At 41.9% G+C, this 20,060-nt stretch overlaps 5 protein-coding genes across 6 annotated transcripts; 3 read left to right on the forward strand and 2 right to left on the reverse strand.

The window, feature by feature from the left end:
• The first annotated feature begins 1,071 nt into the window (after positions 1-1,071).
• On the forward strand, positions 1,072-3,230 carry cfap20 (cilia and flagella associated protein 20). Its single transcript, XM_086193065.1, has 6 exons — positions 1,072-1,438; positions 2,261-2,340; positions 2,411-2,522; positions 2,623-2,811; positions 2,906-3,019; positions 3,103-3,230. The coding sequence occupies exons 1-6, from the start codon at positions 1,355-1,357 to the stop codon at positions 3,106-3,108; spliced, it is 585 nt and encodes a 194-aa protein (XP_086049191.1). The 5' UTR covers positions 1,072-1,354; the 3' UTR covers positions 3,109-3,230.
• Positions 3,231-3,781: 551 nt separating this feature from the next.
• Positions 3,782-7,669, reverse strand: gmnn (geminin DNA replication inhibitor). The gene is made up of 7 exons (XM_086192714.1): positions 7,584-7,669; positions 7,172-7,243; positions 6,014-6,115; positions 5,091-5,244; positions 4,925-5,007; positions 4,555-4,665; positions 3,782-4,484 (listed from the first exon to the last, which is right to left on the reverse strand). The coding sequence occupies exons 2-7, from the start codon at positions 7,226-7,228 to the stop codon at positions 4,332-4,334; spliced, it is 660 nt and encodes a 219-aa protein (XP_086048840.1). The 5' UTR covers positions 7,229-7,243; positions 7,584-7,669; the 3' UTR covers positions 3,782-4,331.
• Positions 7,670-7,734: 65 nt separating this feature from the next.
• c22h6orf62 (chromosome 22 C6orf62 homolog) lies at positions 7,735-12,746 on the forward strand. Its single transcript, XM_086192713.1, has 5 exons — positions 7,735-9,305; positions 9,426-9,602; positions 10,073-10,198; positions 10,309-10,443; positions 11,449-12,746. The coding sequence occupies exons 1-5, from the start codon at positions 9,177-9,179 to the stop codon at positions 11,572-11,574; spliced, it is 693 nt and encodes a 230-aa protein (XP_086048839.1). The 5' UTR covers positions 7,735-9,176; the 3' UTR covers positions 11,575-12,746.
• Positions 12,722-14,083, reverse strand: acot13 (acyl-CoA thioesterase 13). The gene is made up of 3 exons (XM_086192715.1): positions 13,926-14,083; positions 13,650-13,834; positions 12,722-13,088 (listed from the first exon to the last, which is right to left on the reverse strand). Exons 1-3 carry the CDS (start codon positions 14,007-14,009, stop codon positions 12,929-12,931), a joined length of 429 nt encoding a protein of 142 aa, XP_086048841.1. The 5' UTR covers positions 14,010-14,083; the 3' UTR covers positions 12,722-12,928.
• Positions 13,806-16,883, forward strand: tdp2b (tyrosyl-DNA phosphodiesterase 2b). Of its 2 annotated transcripts, XM_086192712.1 has the most exons (8): positions 13,806-13,905; positions 14,364-14,538; positions 14,674-14,801; positions 15,466-15,618; positions 15,720-15,811; positions 15,892-16,010; positions 16,093-16,263; positions 16,344-16,883. In XM_086192712.1, the coding sequence occupies exons 2-8, from the start codon at positions 14,392-14,394 to the stop codon at positions 16,644-16,646; spliced, it is 1,113 nt and encodes a 370-aa protein (XP_086048838.1). In that variant the 5' UTR covers positions 13,806-13,905; positions 14,364-14,391; the 3' UTR covers positions 16,647-16,883. The 2 variants fall into 2 exon arrangements, with proteins under 2 accessions (XP_086048838.1, XP_086048837.1); XM_086192711.1 differs by lacking the exon at positions 13,806-13,905 and having other exon boundaries at positions 13,988-14,538.
• Positions 16,884-20,060: the final 3,177 nt, after the last annotated feature.

Consider the following 20,060-nt stretch of genomic DNA (forward strand, 5'->3'; position numbering starts at 1 on the left):
AAAAATAAACAACTTAGAACAAGTTTCCAGCATGGCCAAACTCAACTGCACATGAGATTAACAGTAAATAAAGCAATAGTAAGTATTGTGAAAAGCCCTCATTGTAAACTGTAGCTCACAAAGATCATATTTGGCCTTCTGTGTGTCACACCTTTATTCCAGGACCCTTGACTTGGATAAGAAAAAAAAAAAACTACTTTGTGATACATGTAACATCTCACAACCTATGGACCCTCAAAATTCCAGTACATCTGGGATTAAACAGGAACATGATCATTGGAAGCTTTCATAATTATTTCAGATCCCAGTGAGTACAGGTCATAGTCCCGAGCTGACCTGCATTACAGGAGAACATCATAGAAATAAGAACATGTATGCAACTGAAATCATGGTTTATGGGGTTTATACAAAGGGTTTTGCAGAAGAAGTCAAAATTGCGGATGAAATGAGGGAAATATTTTGATCAGTGGCTGCCACGTCTTTGCAAAAGATTATCCCAGGGACATTTTCAAATTTCAGTTTGTCAAGGAGTCCCTGACTTCTGCACATGTAGAATTGCGAACATGAATTCGAATTTGACAGTTCAGACCTATGTTGCATTGAGAAAAAAAATCTGATTTAGGATCACATGTAAAAGTTGCTCAGATTCCATCTTTTTTTTTGCTTTTCCCATTGTCAGAAAAACAGATCTGAGAGAAGAAAAAAAACAACAATCTGATTTGGGCCACATTAGCGTGCATAGCCAGGGTAGCCTATGTCATCAGGGAATTTCACAATGCAGAGCCATCGCAGCTCCAACAAATTTAACAAACAACCGTGTTGACGCATTACCACCATACGCCTGTGAAAACAACTTTGAGACTTTTGTTGAAGCTAACTGAAATTCATAAAACACCAGTGAATCGAACCGGGCGCCGTGGCCTTCAAAACATTTTAACTTTTCTACATATGAATTTCAGTTCCGCAGCTGTCAAATACGCTTCAACAAGTCATTTGTTGTCCTGACGACCGAGTGCATCACCATCAAGACCCGGTAGGAAAACACAAAGACACAGCGTTCCTTGGCAACGGCAAAATAAGAGACCGTCCCTATTCTTTCTTTTAATGCCTCTTTGAGAAATACGTGTGAGGATAGCAGCTTATAATACAAGTCAAACCAACCTTAATTACAAATCCAATATTTATTGTTCAACTAGAACGTTTTAATCATCCGTTAGCGGAACTGAGTATCAGGTGTAACACGGAAGCAGCGGGGGCGGAAACTTAAACTGTAAACGAACGTGCAGCTTGTTGCTAACAGTTTTGGAAGGTAGAAACACGGGCTCAAAAACCTACAGCATTGGTAACAGACAGCATGTTTAAAAATACATTCCAGAGCGGATTTCTTTCTATTTTATACAGCATCGGCAGCAAACCTCTACAGATCTGGGATAAAAAGGTAAGAAGGACACAGCCAAGTCTCGCCGCGCTCATGCTAACGCTAACTTTGTGTCTTGCCTTTTCTTTTTTTGTTTGGAAATTGAACACAGTATTGGACTGGATTCATACTTCTATGTCTCAGGTAACTTCACAAAAAATAGTTTATATTGATATCTAAAAATGAATAAATTTCAGTCAAAATACGCATCAGAACACACTGTTGCTATGCAACGGTCACACATGTGGGACGGGACACCACCAGCTGGACGGCACGAGAAAAAACACACTAAAACAAACCGTCCGACAGAGGAGCAGCTTGGCAATATTATTAATGTTATTTATACCTGAATAGTAATGAATGTTTGGCCGAAATGTGGCCCACATCTGCTCTCAGTTCACTTCCTCTGTGGCCCATATTTGACGTCGAATTCCGGTGTTGACAGTGTACCTGCCTTCCTCAGAGGCTGGTCTACTCTCTAGGGTCCATGTCTCACACAAGATAAACCAAGCCCATAACATTCGGAGCACATCTGGCTCAGATAACACCTGACTGTGCCAGTGAGAGCCACAGGTGACCCAGATTAGGCACATGTTATGTACGCCTGTGAAATGGAATGCAAGCTACAAAGCAGATGGTAAAAAGCCCGTTTTTTTTTAAAGTAACATCCAGTTTCCCCTCTGCAGGGATGTACCTGAAGGTAGCATATCACTGGTCAATACATTTTGAGGTTAACTGGACTTATGTTTACCGATCCTCTGGCAGCTCCCACATCAGTATCTGGATCATAGCTGATATGCTGATTTGTTGAATTACAATAAAACTGTTTGTTACCTTCCGCAGGTGAGGAATGGTCACATCAAGAGAATTACAGACAACGACATACACTCGCTGGTGTTGGAGGTAGAGGGGACAAATGTCAGGTGAGTTTCTGTCTGTTTGTGTCATCAACCCCAGATATCACTATCGCCTAACATCCTGCCCTTCCTACAGCACCACCTACATAACATGTCCTGCAGACCCCAAGAAGACATTGGGCATCAAGCTTCCCTTCCTGGTCATGATCATCAAAAATCTTAAGAAGTATTTCACCTTTGAGGTTCAGGTACATAAACATACCCGCATCAATGTTTTGTTATCATAAATAATGGGATTTATGATGACCCCCGCCTTTCTGTCTCTTTTCCCATTGTCACAACTCTCAGGTGCTTGATGATAAGAATGTCCGTAGGCGTTTTCGGGCGAGTAACTATCAGAGCACGACCCGTGTGAAGCCGTTCATCTGTACCATGCCCATGAGGCTGGATGACGGATGGAACCAGATTCAGTTCAACCTGTCGGACTTCACCAGAAGAGCTTATGGAACCAATTATATTGAGACGCTACGTGTGCAGGTTAGCAAGGAGACAGTCGATATGTTCTGTGGAGAGCGACTGCACCATCCTGATTAGAATGTTTTTTTTCTGTCTAATTGTTTTTTAATTTCAGATTCATGCCAATTGTCGTATCAGGAGGGTGTATTTCTCAGACAGGTTGTACTCAGAGGACGAGCTGCCAGCAGAGTTTAAACTTTTCTTGCCTGTCCAGAATCAGAAGGCCAAGGTGAGACACACAGCTCAAGCATGCATCTGGTTTGTGATGCATTTTTGAAATATTCATCTAAAATAGCTTTTTTTTCCTTACAGCCTTAGATATTCCAGTCCTGCACTGTTCGCCCAGACCTGATGTGAAAACATTCAGCTAACTTTGATTGTTATTTTTGAAGTATGAGTTGCTGTCAGCACAATAAAGTTGCTTTGTATAGATTCTTCTATATGGTTTCAGCTTTCATTTGGACTCCCCTTTGTGTTGTCACATTCTTGTGAGATTCCTCTGGAATTTGTGAAAATGTTTCCAGTTTACCACAAATGTCCACGAGGACTCAAGATGACACTGAGACATGTCACTTCTGTAAAAATTCAAGCCGGAAGACTGCAATTTGTGCCATGGACCTCCAGGCACTTATTTAAAAAGTGGCTAAGGATTACACGCGTGTCAGTGATAAAAGTGAAAGTCACTGAAAACGTTCAACTTGTAGTCTCAAACCATATTTAAGGGTTTTCAGATAGTATTGAGAGTGTGTAGCTCAACAGCAGCAGGAAGATGAAGTGTTCAGAAATCACTGGAGTTTTATTTAAAAAAAAAAAAAGTGACAGGAAATGAAAGCAGCTGCATAAACTGAGACTGAAATCATTGTGAGAACACATTTGTCAGCGTGACCAAGCAGACTCACGATATGGAGATACTGGTCACACCAGCAACACAATTGTCATTGAACTCCAGTAAAGTATCAGCTTTGTGAGGAAAAAAAAGAAATAAGCTGCATTTCATGCCTAACAAGTTTATTTTACAGTATATGTACATAGCATGCAGTTTAATTTAACAGTTGTGTTCTTAGTTGCTGGCGGATTTTTCCAGAGGGAACCTTTGACCAGTCAGGAAAGAAATGAAATATCTAGTTGTAGGTTGTAGAGTGAGCAGAGAAAGCTGCTTGTTGACAAGGAAACATGCAGCATGAGCTGCAGGCTTGAGAACAATTACTACCTTCATCTGCAAGCATTTGTAGAAAAGTGAACCAGACTGCAAGCTGTCAAGAGTAGCTCTGCTCCAGCCACTCACTGAAAGTGAGGAAGGAGAAACTTTATATTCAGGTGAACCTGCATCCTTCTGCTGGCACTTCATACACTCTTAAAATTTGACATCCTGCATGTAAAACAATTGGGGAAAAAAAAAACAAACACATGTACAGCAAAACCTGCTAAAGATTAAAAAAAAATTCAAGACTTTAAATACAGACTTTACATGTTTAGAAAGCAGACCGACAGTCGATATCAGCTGAAGTCCCACGACAGCTGCCAGATACTGAGGGTCCCACTCATTTGTCTTCTACATCACTGAAGCCAGCTACCCCCTCCTCATGCTGCCCCGCCCCTTCACCATCATCTTCCTCGTGGTGGTCTTCTTGCTCCTCATCAAGGGCGATCTCCCTCAGCTCCTCCAAACTGTCCGGGCTCTTTCCAGTAAGCCTCTACAAGAGTAGACAGTCTTGTGAGCGCTCAGTCATTTAGCTTCACCTGCACAGTAACTCGAGTGTATACCTCAATCATATCCGCCATGTACTGGACGTGCTGTGCCAGCTCTTGCAGCTCTTCATTTTCACTCTTAAGCTGCGTTATCTGCGCATCTTTGGCCTCAATGTCTTTGTGCAACTGGTAAATATGAAAAGACACACGACAGGACAGTAATGAACTACAGCAGGATTCTTCCAAGTTAAACTTCAAAATGCGTCACTGAATTTACAGGTTGGTGCAGCAGTATTTCAGCAAGATTTCACATTTGGATAGAAAATATCCCAGCTTTGTGTATTCAGGTGCGACCAGAGCCAGATGAGGTGACGCAATCACTCCAAGTGTGGGAAACTGCCCAGTCAACAGCTAAACATTAGCCTGCTCTCAGTGATTAACTCACCTTCTCGTTCTCCTGTAGAACATTGTACAATGCCTTCCGTCGCTCCTCAGCTACCTCTTTCCAGTAGGTGGAAGGTGGCGTTTCTACAACAGCGGAAATTGAAGAGCTTTTTTTTGTGGGTTCTAAAGATTTGGTTGTAGTTTGACATCACAAATGCCAAACCCACCTTTGACCATAAGTTCATAAGCCTCAGTGGACATGCCATCTTCCAAATGCTGAGTTTCTTCAGTTTGGGTGGCTTTGACTTCCACCTTCACCCTCTTTGGGCCTCTAGTTTGTTCTGCGTGCCACTGTTTCCGTTTTGGGATGACCTTCCCCACCTGTAAAGGGACAGTTTCTTTGAGATCATGTTTGCCAGCACATGAGCTCAGTCACTGGAACAGCAGGCCTCATGCATGCAAGTGTGTAAGCACAAGTTTGACTTTAACGTGCCTTTAATATATATATATATATATATATATATATATATATATATATATATATATATATATATATATATATATATACATACATACATACATACATACACACACACACACACACACACAAAAAATCATGGGACTTTTGCACTCAATGTTTCCATTTCATTGTTAAGTGCTCCTGTAAGCCGAGTCGATGCAGGACATACAAATTTGTGCCCAAATCAAATTACACATTAAAATAGTAACCATAAAGTCAGACTACACTCTAAATGGTCATATCCCCTTTAGCTTAAAAAAAAAAAAAAAAAAAAAAAAAAGCACTTTGCTTAACTCTTAGACATGAATTGCAACAAGCCAGACTGAACTATTTTAATAACAAATTGGTCAGTAAAGATTCTTGTTCATGGTAGGTAGTCAGCTGGACTGTTTCCTTGATGTTTGAAGGCTTCAGTCTTCTGAATGAGGTGAAATCTCTTCAAGGAAACTGCAACAGTCCAGTTGACTACAGCACTGCACTTAAAAAGAGGGGGGGGGGAATCCAATTTTTCTTGTCCCGTTCATCTTCCTGATTTAGGGATTTTTGCTATTGAGTGAAATTTTATAGACCAAATAAAACTAAGAGTTGTGGGCCTAAGAGTCCATTAACTTTGACCAGACTAATACATACCTGAGCTGACCTTCCCAACTCTTTGTTTACAGCAGAGGACTGGAGGACCTGCAGGGTTTGTCTGGGAGGCCCCATTGTCTTTTGAGATGGTGTGAAAAAGCTCTGAAAGCAGAGTTAAAATATGGTGTTTTACTAACCAAACCCAGAGCCCTGCCAAAACGGGGCATAGCTTTTGTTACAGAAGAGTGTTGAGAGGCTCGAGATTAAGTCACATGGTAAAGAAAACAAACATGACCTGTCTTGTTATTTCTAAAGCTTCCATTCACCAGAGCTTAGCTACACTTGCCATGCTTTTTTTTTTTTGTAGTTACACTGTCACCATGGGAGAGGGCCATGAGTGAAGTGGCTTGACAACGCTGCCATGTGCAACGAGCCCACAGGTGTGGGAACGGAGCTTCCAATCTTTAAACGGCCGTGGGAAAAAGTGCATCTTCAAGGCTCATTACAGACTGGCCAACAAACAGTTTGTTAATGTTTGGCTGCAGCTTCACTGCTCTGTTGCACGTATCAGGCCTGCTGTGAGAAAGCTCATTACCATTTAAACTTCTGTAGCATCAGTCAGAGGATACACAAACATTTTCTGCTTACATTTAGGGGTAAAGTGTACACGCCCCCTCAATAAATCTGCAATCTCTCCTCAATTGTACATATCTACTAGATGTTACTGAACTCAGATATATGTGTTGAAGATACATTCAGCATGTAGTCAAATGGTCAATTCACTACCTGAAATGAATACACCTGGGCTGCACAGTTTAGAGAAATAATGAAATTTCCTGCCAACCCATCACATTCTACAGCTTTACAACATTCCCTCTGTATCCTAAATCATGTTGCAGTTAAAAAAAAAAACACACACAAGTGCATCGTGAAGGCCTACAGTGCCCTGCAAATTTAAAGATTACAATTTAATTTGTAAGACTAAATTGTAGCGGTGTACCTAATATTTTGCCCATGAGTATGTGGATTATTGTTAAATGACATCTTACGAACATTTCTCAGCACGATAACAGGACTTTATAGTCAACTCGTATCAAGCAAAAAAACACCACAACACACATACATAAATAAATGTATTATTTATATAATATATATATATATATAAATAAATAACAAAATAGAATCCTTAATTGAGGATTTACCTTAAGTGGCACTCACCTTTATGTTCTCATTCGACCTCTCCCGGCTGTGTTTTAGCTTTCCACCGAAACTCATTTTCCTTCAACGAATCTGATCGTAAATAAAATAAAATAAAAACATTTAGGACACGTAAAAGTGTACGATATGACTCGTGACACCAGATAGAAATATAGAGTCTGCAAAAAATCAATATATATATATATATATATATATATATATATATATGCTTAGCTCTTAGAAGGTACACACGTTGCATATAGCATTAGCGTTGAATGGGCAGCCGTCTAAGTAGTGAAGGACCGAATTAAAGCAGCTAAAATTTGCTACTTTGTGCACAAGTCGCTGCTACGTGTAGTAATCGGCGAATTGGAGCTGTAGCAAGAATTAAGCCGACACATTTATAAAAGAACATACTTGTATATCAACTTACCGCCTAAGATATAAGACACCTTGTTGTTTCCAATGCGCTTTCTCCAAGGAACTCGCGCCAGCCGGTTAAATACGCCCATTCGGTCACGTGGTTAAGGCCTAACTGTTGTTTTTTTTTTCCTCGTGCGGTCACATGTCAACTTACGTCATATCTTTGTAGTCGTCTGTACGGCCATTTTGGGGAGGCTGTGGAGCGACGAGCTTTTGTGTGCCATTATTAGCTGCTCGAAAACACGCAGAAAAACCGAACGGACAAACGTTGGACGACACGCCATAAAATATGGGCCCGCCGGGAGACAGAACACACCACATGTCGACTGAAAGAACGGGGGATTCCAGCTGGATTGTCGATTTATCTTGACATGGCATGCGGCAGGGCGAGTCGGAGCCTGTGACGACTGAAGAAGAGAAAGAAAACAAGCGCAGCAAAAACACCTCGAAACTTCAAGCGTGGAAAGTGGGAGATTTTGTTTAGCTTCTTTGGCCATTCATCGCATCGTCGTTGGTTAGCTATTGATTCCCTGGCTGGTTTTCTTGTTCGTTGCTAAAAAAAATAATAAATAAAAATGTTTAGCTCGAGCAAGATCCGTTAGTCGGTCGAGCCTGCAGGTCTCTTGGCTCTCTCAGCACTGGCAGTTACTTGGAACCAGGCGAGAAAATGTAAACGAGTGGAAAGATGACTGTACGCTAGCTAGCCCCTCCACACATAGGCCTCGGTTAAGCTAATCAGCCAGGAGATAAGATGTAGCTGTGTTGTTGGTTCACTACTAGTTAGTGTCGGAAGTGAATGCCTAGATTAGCTTGCTAGCTCACCTTAGCTAGTGTGCTAAAAATACGCCCGCATCATGAATACCACCAGTGGCACCACCACAGGCCGTGTGCCAAATGAGTGGCAGTAAAAGTCAAGGAAATGTCAAGTTACCTTCGCGTTAGCCTTCAATGTTACCCGGTGCCAACATCTCCTGGCATCTGTATTTATCTGCCATGTTTGTCTGTATCCCAAGTCTGTCAGTAGCACGCACATAACGCAGCCTCTACAGAGAAATACACAAACGACAGCCATGGATGAGGGACTTTGAAATGATCCAAACAATAGATTTGTCTTCTTGCTAGTCTCTGTAGTCCTCAATTTAACTAGCAAAAAATAAATAAAATATGGATTTTTGTAATAGCTGTTAATTTCAATATAGACAGAGGAACTACCATCCAAATTTGAGTTAATTTACATATTCGTTACAATCCTAATTATGGCAGGTTGAAATAATAATTAAAAAAAATCAAATTTGCTCTTAAAACATGGCTTTTTGAACAAGTAATATGGAGATGTAGTCTTAGCTTGTTGATCATTCCCCTCCTTCAACACTGCCCTTTTACACAAATTAAAATGACTTAGGTTTTTTATTTTGTTTTTGTTTTGGTTTGTTGACTTTTTCAGTTGGTAGTTAGTGGGTATTTCACAGATCTAGAGTTGTTTGATGTGTTGTGTCTGCAAAGGGTAGCTAGCTCCATCCTTTATCCGACGTGTAAATGCTTAAGTAGAGCGTGTGGTCAAAGTATTCTGCACAAGAGAAGACTCTACCATCAAAATCCAACTATGGGGGACCCAACGTCACGAAGAAATCAAACAAGAAATCGACTTCGAGCTCAACTGCGGAAGAAAAGGGAATCTTTGGCTGATCAGTTTGACTTCAAGATTTATATAGCCTTCGTTTTCAAAGAAAAGGTTTGTCAGCATGACAGAGGAATTTTAAATCCAACAATGCATCATGTTTTACCCATCACATGACCAAGCCCAAATCAAAACTAAAACATTGCTCTTTGTGTCTGTCTGTGGTCGTTACAGAAGAAGAAGTCTGCCCTTTTTGAGGTAGCTGAAGTTGTGCCGGTGATGACCAACAACTATGAAGAAAACATCTTACGAGGTGTGCGGGATTCCAGCTACTCTCTAGAGAGTTCCATAGAACTCCTGCAGAAAGATGTCGTGCAACTACACGCCCCTCGATACCAGTCGATGCGAAGGGTAAGTCAGTGAAGTATTTTGGGATGTTTCAGTCAGAAATATGCTATGTTTGTTCATACATCAGTACAAAAACATTGAGCAAGCGGAAGTAGCGTCACTCTGATGCGCTCAGACTCATGTTTGCTTTAGTAAGTCTCACATCAGGCTGTTAGGTTTCAGTCTCACCTTCATCAGAGCTTAAAGTAAAAATGCTGAAATTAGAATCACCTATGTAAATATCTTCAACTGTGTGGGGGAAGGTAATAAACACAACAGCTCACATGCTACATAAACTTGAGTAGAACATCTTCGTCATCGCCTTCCACGTAGATGCTGCATTCCATTGGGACCATTTCATCATGGCTGAACAATGACAATCCCCTTTCACTGTTTTTCAGTTCTACATAGTTCTGAAGCTGAGCAGCCGATTGGAAGTGCACATGTTCTGCATCCTAATGTGTTCATACAGACGTTGTTGTGTTTTATCTCAGGACGTGATAGGCTGCACACAGGAGATGGACTTCATCCTTTGGCCACGCAATGATATTGAAAAGATTGTCTGTCTGCTGTTCTCCAGATGGAAGGGGGCTGATGATGAACCCTTTAGGCCTGTTCAGGTCAGAGTTCAACACTGTTTCAGCACTTTTGATTGAGTCATAACTAAATGCCCTTATGCCATTTACATGCCTGTTTATCCATGTTCATAACTTTATCCTGTGCTTTACAGGCAAAGTTTGAATTTCATCATGGAGACTACGAGAAGCAGTGCTTACACGCTTTGGGGCGTAAAGACAAGGCTGGAATGGTCATGAACAACCCAACTCAGTCTGTATTCCTCTTCATGGATAGACACCACTTACAGGTGAGTCAAAGTAGCAGTGTGCCTCTGAGAAGCTTTATCGGGGGACAGTAAAAGCTGCATGATTCACAAGTCTATGAGCTCTAGAAATCAGCTTAAAGCTTTCGCATTGAACATTGCGTCATAAGCTCCGCTGTACCCTATTCTGTCATTTCCTGCTTCGGGTGTACAACGATGGATAAGCTCTTTTGAGCGTCACACAAACTTCATGTCTTGTTTCACTTTAAGAATTCTACCAGTTTGGTCTGATAACACTTGAAACTTTTGGAGCAGACGTATAAAATTAACTGTCCACACTTAAGCCAGCAGAGGGCCAGCTGTTAGTAAAGGGCTTGTCAAGTGGTTAATATTTACATGCCTGGCAATAATTAAGTTAGAATGAGCAATAATCACATAAAGATGGGAAGTAGTGCTATCTTAGTTGCATTATTAAAGTGAGCTGTAAACTTTTACACACCTTAATAACACTTTGAACACTAGAGTTTTTGAAGCATTTTACCACACTTGCTGCAGTCGGACTGCTCAACAAAATGTGGCACTGCTCCCAGAAAATCGCCACCAACTCAGCTTTAAGCACAGTTTACAGCATTGTTGGCAGGAAAACTCTACCAACCTTTTAAGGTGAAATTGCAGAAGGAAACTTTGATATAGGGATGTAAGTTGAGCAGGAATCTTCAGTCATTCGTCACACTTTGCTTTGTAGCATGTACACGGGAATATGAGTAGAATTTATAGGATTGTATGTAAATGCAATCATGGAAATGTTGTCTGTTTTTCGATTGAGGTTGGTAGTCGTTGGATTCTTGCTGTCCATGTAGCTGAAATAAAGTCTGTTCGCTTCCCTCCAGCAGCGTGGGAATATCACCACTGGCATTTATATACTGAGAAATTGTGAGAACTCGTTGGGCGACAGCTGGAATGTAAAGGACATTCATGTATGATAGGTGATGCACGATAGCTTGTAAAACTCCAAATAATGTTCTAATGGTAAATAATCATCTTTTACAGACTCCTAAAACCAAGGCCACAGTGTTCAAGTTGTGCAGCCTCTGCCTGTACTTGCCGCAGGACCAGCTGACCTGCTGGGGTGTGGGAGACATCGAGGACCACCTCCGCCCATATATGCCTGATTAGGGCTCTCTGATCCACACAGCCACACAGAGAAAAGCCCTTCCCCTCCCTCCTGCCTAAGCCTTCAGAAGCAAAATGATGTACTCATCTCCACCTGTTTCCTTTTTAAAAGATTTGAACTTGTGCTTGGATCTCTCCTTTTTGTTACCTCCTCGTTCTCCCCTCCCTGACCTTACGCTGATTCAGTTCCCATCCTGTTTTCCTCACGCTCCCTCCTCTTCTCTATGCCATTGTTGGATTGCCCGCCCCCCTCCTTTTTTAATTTAATTTTACCCCCTCCCCCCTTCATTCCCCTCAACTCACCCATCCAGTTTTGTTTCATTTGAACCTGCACGAACATTGATTTTTGAGTGGTTGGTTGTTCTCTTGGAGCCCCACTGTCAACAGCGCCGGTCATTGAAGGAACTCTTTATGTTGCATCAATACAGGAACAAAACAACACACAGGTCTTCATGGTGGTTCTCAGATGGACGTGTTATATATCCTTGTTGTCATAAGAAAGGATTGTTAAAGCTTGTAATGTCAGTGGGGGTTCTAGAACAACTTCACATGATCGTTTAACCAAGGACAGGCGTGAATGGGTGTGAAAACACCTGTATAAGCAAAGATAAGATGAACAATGTCAAATCACATGGTGTAGGTATTGCTTCTTATAAACCGCCTTAGTTTTGTTTTTTTTTTGCTTACAATTTTTTTTTTTTTTTTTTTTTGGTGTCATTTGCTTTCCTGAAAAATGCTAGGCAGGCCTTCGCTAAAACTTGAGTGATTTGAAAGGCATACACAGTCGACACATGTTGGCTAGATGTGTGAAGGTCATTGTCTCAAGCCGTTCATGCACTATTCATTTAAGCTACTGAAATCTGATGTATGATTTATTTGGGATGTGGGTTGGTGACAAATGGTTTTGTTTTAAGCTTAATTTACCTAACAAGAAATGCTAAGAGCTAACTTATTTTTGTTTAATTTGACCTACTAAAATGATAATTTGTTGCCATGCTCATCAAATTAAAATTGGATTTTGCAGGCTTGCTCGTCAACGATTACATAGAACTTTGTTCATTGTGTGTTCAGTTAAAAGGGTTTAAGGCGTTCTGGGTTTTTTCTTTCTGTTGATTCTCAAAATCAGTACTGCTGAGCATAATACAAATACAGTGCAAATTCCAAAAATCAGAACTCTTGTCCCTTTCTTTTATTGCATGTGCATGAATTAAAGTGGTAACAACACAGGTAAATCAGTAACCTGCAGCGTTTTGCAAACTATTTACAGGCAGAGGTTAATCTACATCTTGACTCAAAGAGTTCATTGTTTTGACAGGTACATTGATAATATGATTTGCAAAATGGCACAAATGGTAGTTTAGCTGCTGCCCAGGTGCTTGGTGTGCCTTCCTTGTGCTATGAGCTTCCCTGTGGCCTTGCTGGTGAGATCCACAGTGGCAAAGGCCAGGGTCCGTCCTTGCTTCAGAACCTGAGCAGTTATCAGAACGTCCTCTCCCATCTTGGCAGCATTCATGTATCTGTGAAAGAGTCACATGTTCCCAGCCATCTGTAGCTGCAAGGTTAATTTGGATGTGTAATTCTAATCACCTGAAGCACAAGAAAACATGACACATTCTCAGAGTCGTGAAGACATGAATGATGAGCAGGTTTTTCTGCTGCTTGAAACAGAGGCAAGTGAGATAATGGCCATTAGAGATGTCCTGAACCCAGACTGAGTGGCATTATACAGTTACATCTTGCACACATTAAATATAGAAAATTATAACATGATTAAATGCCGAGGATGAATTGCAGTATTTCGGAATTCAGGCAGTGTTGGACGGTATTTAAAATGTAACTAAACGCCCCAAAAAGGATAATACGGTTTCTTCGAACATTCTTATTTGAACACCACAACCATATCTGACATGTGCAAAATAATATAAAGTCAAAAGTGATTAGAACAGCAGCCATTTGTCAATTTACAACGCGCTGGTAAAGAGCTGAATGAAGTATTTGTGAACGTTCGGGTAACATATCTTTGCCCTCAGCTGTTAACAAGCTTTAAGGACAATTACCAGAGTTTTACGTGGACTCACGTTATGTTCATGTCCACACTGACTCCCGGGGCTCCCCTCTCGCTGTTCATGATAGCCATGGTGGAGATGACATCGACCAGGGTGGCTGTTAGCCCGCCGTGCAGCGTCCCCCCGCGGTTTGTGTGCTCTTCTTCTACCCGCATCTCACACACTACCTTACCCGGGGTCGCAGACAGAACGTCCACCTGACGGAACACACGGCAATCGGTGGCGGTACTACGGATGTTCTTCGACCACCAATATTGAAGTTGAAACGGTGAAGAAAACGCAGTTTACCTTGCTGAGAACTCTGTCGAAGCCCGGATTATCTACCATGGCTCTCATGATCTGTTTTATCGAATTTAAAGATAATGAAACCATACTTAACTCCTGCTAAATGGACCAATGTCAAACTTGTTTTTACTTGACACCGGAAATGGCAGCTTTTGAAAAATCGTCCGGGTGAAAATGTTTAACTGCGTTGCGTACAAGAGTCGCAGATTAGAGAACACAAAGAACCTAAATCGCGAAAATAAAACATATGTTAATGGATAACTGCACATATGGAGTATTTTAGTTTTAACTTTACACATTTAAGTTGCTGCGCTTTATTCCAACTGATACGTAAATGGAAGCCGGAAGCATTTCACTGCTGCACCACAGAAAGCATACAAGGCGAGTTTATCCAGGGAACGTTATGGATATCGTTTATAGTTAAACCTTTTCCTTCCTCAGAAGAGTTCTGTGGGTTACACTACATACAATGGCGGCTACACCTGACACAGACAAACCGTCGGTTTCCAACGAGGAGGAACAACGAACTCGCCTGTGCGAGGAGTTCGCCGCGGTAGCGGGGACTGACAGCGCCGTGGCTCAATGCTACCTGGCTGAAAACGACTGGCAGATGGAGGTACAGCGGCTGCACCTCAGGAGGACTCCGACATGTCGCAGAACACTAGCCGACAGTGCAATGTTGTGTCGGCCCTCATTAACTTTGTCAGTGTGGTCACTTATATGAATTACGTGTTTGTCCTACCTTTTCTAGAGAGCTTTGAACTCATTCTTTGAGGCCGACTTGGAGAAAGTATTCGATGTAGATGTGTCTCCAGAGAGGGAGAGCTCCAGCCCCCAAAATAAGAAACTAAAAGCCGAAGAAAAACCTCAAGGAGACTGGTAAGTTTAACATAGTGATGCAGGGCCACTTAAACATGTGTAAAATTTGTGTTTTATCTGTATTTAGTTGAACATTGCATATATATGTGTGTGTGTGTATACGTATATATACAAACATGTATATATAAATATGTATATTTATATACATATATGTATATATGTATGTGTATAAATAGACATAGATATAGCGAAAGGAATAGTACACCCTGAAATAAAAGCTGTGTTACTTTCTATTTTCCTCAAACTGATGGAAGGTCAGATGAAGTTTTTTTTTAGTCCACTAAACACTGTTGGAGTCTTACAGGAAATGGCGTTAAGGCTAAAAGCATGGTGTGGGTAATGTTCCTCAAAACAGCTTGGGATGTTTAGGCTTAAAGACACGATTTACTTTGGATGAGCAGTATGGAGGCATTGTATGGTTTTAATTTGTCAGTTCAGATAAGGTATTTATTGTCTATTACATTTGTGTGAAATGGAAATGTGATGAATAAACTTCACCCAGCTTGCCATCAGCATGAAGGTGAGTAGATAATGACTGAATTTTCAATTCTGGGCGAACTATTCCTTGAAGAATCTTCTCTTGCCTTCCATGTAACTGTCAGGATACTGTGTAGCTAACTGTCTGTAATTCTAGATGAACTAATTGACTTTGAACATGTTGCAGCATAGACTTGACTGAAGACAGTCCCTCCTCCTCCTCACGCAGAGCCTCAGAGGAAGGCAACAATGGACTGTCACTGATTTCCTGGAACGTAGACGGACTTGATACAGACAACCTTGCCGAACGTGCCAGAGGCTTGTGCAGCTACTTGGCCTTGTAAGTCAGTGTTTATTCATTTTTTTTTAAGCATCAGTCAATGGTTAAGTACTTTGTCTTATGACAGGCACATTTGAAGAGAGAATCTTCTTTTTCTGCAGATATACTCCGGACGTGGTGTTTCTCCAGGAGCTCATTCCTCCTTATGTCCAGTACTTGAAGAAACGGGCTGTTAGCTACCTGATCATTGAAGGTACTATTCTCAATATCCTCTGGAGTTTTGTAAATCGTTTGTGGGTAAGTTTACCACTTCTCTTCATGTGTACTACCCAGGTGAAGAAGATGGTTACTTCATTGGGATGATGCTGAAGAAGTCACGAGTCAAACTGGTAGAGAGCGAAGTCGTCACTTACCCCACCACTAAAATGATGAGGAATCTGCTTGTAGCTCAGGTTCGTGCTCAAACACAGACCAAACAATGCCATCTATCAGAGGTTAAAATAAAAAAAATAACATAGTTGGTGGAAAAATCAGGTGACTTTCAAAGACCAGAAGCTGTGTCTGATGACGTCACACCTTGAGAGCTGTAAGGGCCACGCAGAAGAGCGCATGAAACAGCTGCGGGTGGTGATGCAGAGGATGAGAGAGGCGCCTGATGATGTCACCGTGCTTTTTGGAGGGGACACAAACCTGAGGGACACCGAGGTTTGTTAATTCCACCAGTCAGCACGCTGTAAGCCTGCACGAATGAAATAGCTCTTTAATGACGCTCGGCTGTATTTCAGGTGGCCAAGGTGGGCCTGCCCTCCAGTGTGTGTGATGTGTGGGAGCGACTGGGCAAGCAGGAGCACTGCCGCTACACATGGGACACCAAAGCCAACAGCAACAAGAACGTTCCCTACATCAGCCGCTGCCGCTTCGACCGTGTCTACTTCCGACCGGCGACTAAGGACGGAGTGACGCGTCTGGTACCTGACCACATGGCTCTGGTGGGACTGGAGAAGCTGGACTGCGGCCGCTTCACCAGTGATCACTGGGGAATTTACTGCAGCTTCTCTGCTGCACAACTAGCTGAAGCCTCCAGTTAGCTTCGTGTTTTACTTTCTCTGTGAAAGATGATGTTCTGACCTAATTTGGTTGCTTGTAAATTTTATATCTTGCTTCGCTTAGTTTTAGTCACTTTTTTTGCACCTTACCAAAAAAAAAAAAAAACACCAATAAATAAAAAGACAATAAAAGTACTGCTACATGTAGTATTCTGACCTGGATTTGCTTTTTATAGTTAAATCTGCTTTTCAAAGGTGAATGGTTGCAGGATCTTCTGACTAATGAGAGGCATGAGTGCAGTTATTATGATTGCATTAGTTATGCCACTAAAGGAAAAAAAAAAATCCATGTGAATGTAGTACTGACATATGATCATAAGAGGGCACCATTGATTCAAATCTCGACCGTTTAAAAGTCATTTTATGATGACGTACCATTTACAGTATTTTTACAGTGTTCAGGGCAGGATATTCACACCTCAACCACAGACAACATTCACAATGATGCCTTCAAACTATTGGATTAACAACTCATAACTCTTATTAACCCAGTAAATCCATAAACTAGACAAGGAAATCAAGTAAAAGTGTTGAAAAATGAAACTTTCCTCCTTTCATTGCTGCAGTTAAACTTTTTTTTTTTTTACAGAAGCCAAGAGGTTATTTTGTGATAACAGAATATTAACTTGTTATGGGTAGAAAAGATAAACGAACCACTTCACTCATTCATTCAAGATAATTTACTTAATCCTTCTCATTCCCTGTGGAACATACGGCTGCGACTCTCTGCTTCCAAGATAAGACCTTTCAGCATCTGATAATGAGATGTCCTATAACGAGATAAGGAAACTTGTTACCTTGTGTTAACTGGTGAATGTATCTTGTTTTAACGAGATAATATCCCCCTATCATGATACAGAAATGAATTTCAATCATTGTATATACTGTTATTGTTATATGTTCTTCATTTTGCTGGATCAAATTGTGTTATTACCTTCTGCTTAGTTGCTGCAACTGTAGGAGCTTCTGTTCTGCAAACACGAGATGTGACCTAGCTGCAAAGGCGCGTCGGTGTCAATATCATGACATCCATCAATAGTTTATTACGATGTCATTTGAAACATCCGCTATGAAAAAAGCCTGTTAGTAGGATGTCACAACAGGCCGTCCTTCCTGCAGCCATTTTACATGTCAAAGAGGGCTAAAGAGGTGTAATTAATACAACCGATGCACGACGGTAGCCCACCTACACCGATCAGGACAGCAATTATTGGTATTAATTGTGTGCAATGACACGTTAAAATGGCAGCTGTGAAAATGACCTCTGTTATTGCATCAGCTCTACCCTCGCTGCCAGCCCGCTATCAAAATGTCTCCCTTGGTAACACACCCTTCACATCTGAAAGTGTTCCCATGTTTGCTCAGCTAGCAGACAGTTTTTACAGCACAGCCTGAGGAAGAGTTGACCTTGGGAGAGGACGCAGGCGTCATCGGATCAGGACTCCCTCGTGTGGCCTTCCGCTCCCTGGTTGCTGATTAGCATGTGAGCAGAGTATGTCCAGCTCCAATTAAACAGCCTACAAAATTTTAACTTCACAAATGAGCTTTTAGTGTATCATGCGTCTGATTACAACATTTAAGGATGGTGTCCCTGACATTTCTGGGTTTTCATGTGCTGCTGCAGTCCACATCTATTGTCATGTAAATTGATTTAAAATGTTATCTACAACTGTCTCGTTCCCAAAGTGATGTCATCAGGTGTTGTCTTTGGTTAATCTTTAAGCTACCCACCAATGCTTTGGGAAATACCCTTACTTTCCATGCTCCCAGAGCCAGACAGAAACCAGATACCCTTCTCTCCTCTGTGTGTGCATTAGGGAACTGAGATCCACAGCTGTCTGCTAGTTAGCTTAGCACAATGAATGGAAGTTAATGGAAAGTGTTAACATACCTCCCTAATGATCTTTCTCTGCAATGTTATATCTAGAGTTTATGACTTTGTAAGAAAGGGGGAAGATGATTTCTTTTGGACATGGATCGGGAACCTGGTCTATTTGAAACCAGAACACACAGAGGCTAACCTGCCCATCCACTACCATTCATTGTGCTAAGCTAACAAGCGGTCAGCCGGTCTCTGTTGGTCTCTGTTCCCTTCTGCAGCTCAGGAGAGAGAGAGAGAGAGAGAGATTTGTCCTATTGTCTGGTTCTGTGGAGGATGAATGATGAGAGCTTTTCACATAAAGTTGACATGTTCCTTTAAGGTTTTAAAAAAACAAAAAAACAGTCAGGTTTCTAGCACAGAGAAAAGCAACATTTTAGATGCTGGAACAAGGCAGGTTTTGAATATTAAACTTACTGATCATTCATTTAAAGTGGTTAAAAGGGGGAATACATGACACCCGAGCCTGTACAATATAGATACACATGGGGAAACAACACATACATAACTGCAGGTTGCTTCCACCAGAGGCACATTGGTTTGCCCTACTTGTGCCGTTCCACACTACAGTATGTAGGAGCAGGTCATGTAGATGGCACAGATGGAGGCAACAGCTGTCTGGGCCAAGAAAGTGGTCATGGGATTTATCCCCTTGCCTTGAGCAGGATCCCTCTGCCAGGGGCCTATCAGCAGCACCCTCCTCCACAAATCCATAAACATCCGCAACATAAGTTCCCTTCTGGAAGGCTGCATGGACGCAATCCAAGATCATCCCTCCCAGCTTGTTTTCTCCCCTCACTTCCTTTCCTCCCCTTCACTCTGAGATGTGTTTTCAAGCTTTGCAGATGTATTTTGGGAGCTTTCCACCGAAAGCGTAGCCCTCAGTGAGGACTAGGGCTTTCATTTGGGGCCCGTCAAAATGAATGTTCTTGGTTGTGTGTGGACGTATCTGCGCGCTGGCGGGGAAGCTGTGGGATGAGGTTTGTCCTTTGAGGCAGAGTTAGATGATGATGGATCAGACACAGCTCTGACCTGAGCCCGGAAGAGATCGGCGGGCTGTGTGAAGAGCAGCGGCTCCTGGTAACTGACGAAGCAGTAAAATGCAAGAGAAGTCTGGTCTGTTTGTGTTTGATTGATAGGCTGTGGTCTGGCACGTTGCGAGGGTTTTTGTGTTTCTGTTGTATCTAGGGTGTGAGTGTGTGTGTGTGTGTGTGTGTGTAGTACCATTCACAAGAAAGCAAATCTATCTGTTCCATGTTTGTCAGGCCCCCATCCACGCAAACACCCACCTTCTCCTGTACAAATAGCTTGTCACAGACAAGGCAAGGGCAGGCATAAGTGGTGGCAGTGCTGCTCCACTCCCTCTATCACCAACCAAACATCCATCAGTGCTTCACTTCCAAATCGCTGTGACAAACTACCCCAGAAGCCAGCATTATTTCTGGCTGCACAGTGCTGCACATTTGAGGACTGCCGGTCCTTCGGAACATCCTGTCTCATAATGAAGACAGGTGATT

The sequence above is a fragment of the Aulostomus chinensis genome, chromosome 22 (genome assembly GCF_037954235.1).
Source record: "Aulostomus chinensis isolate RoL2024-O1b breed Wild chromosome 22, RoL_Achi_v1.0, whole genome shotgun sequence".
Classification (NCBI taxonomy): domain Eukaryota; kingdom Metazoa; phylum Chordata; class Actinopteri; order Syngnathiformes; family Aulostomidae; genus Aulostomus; species Aulostomus chinensis.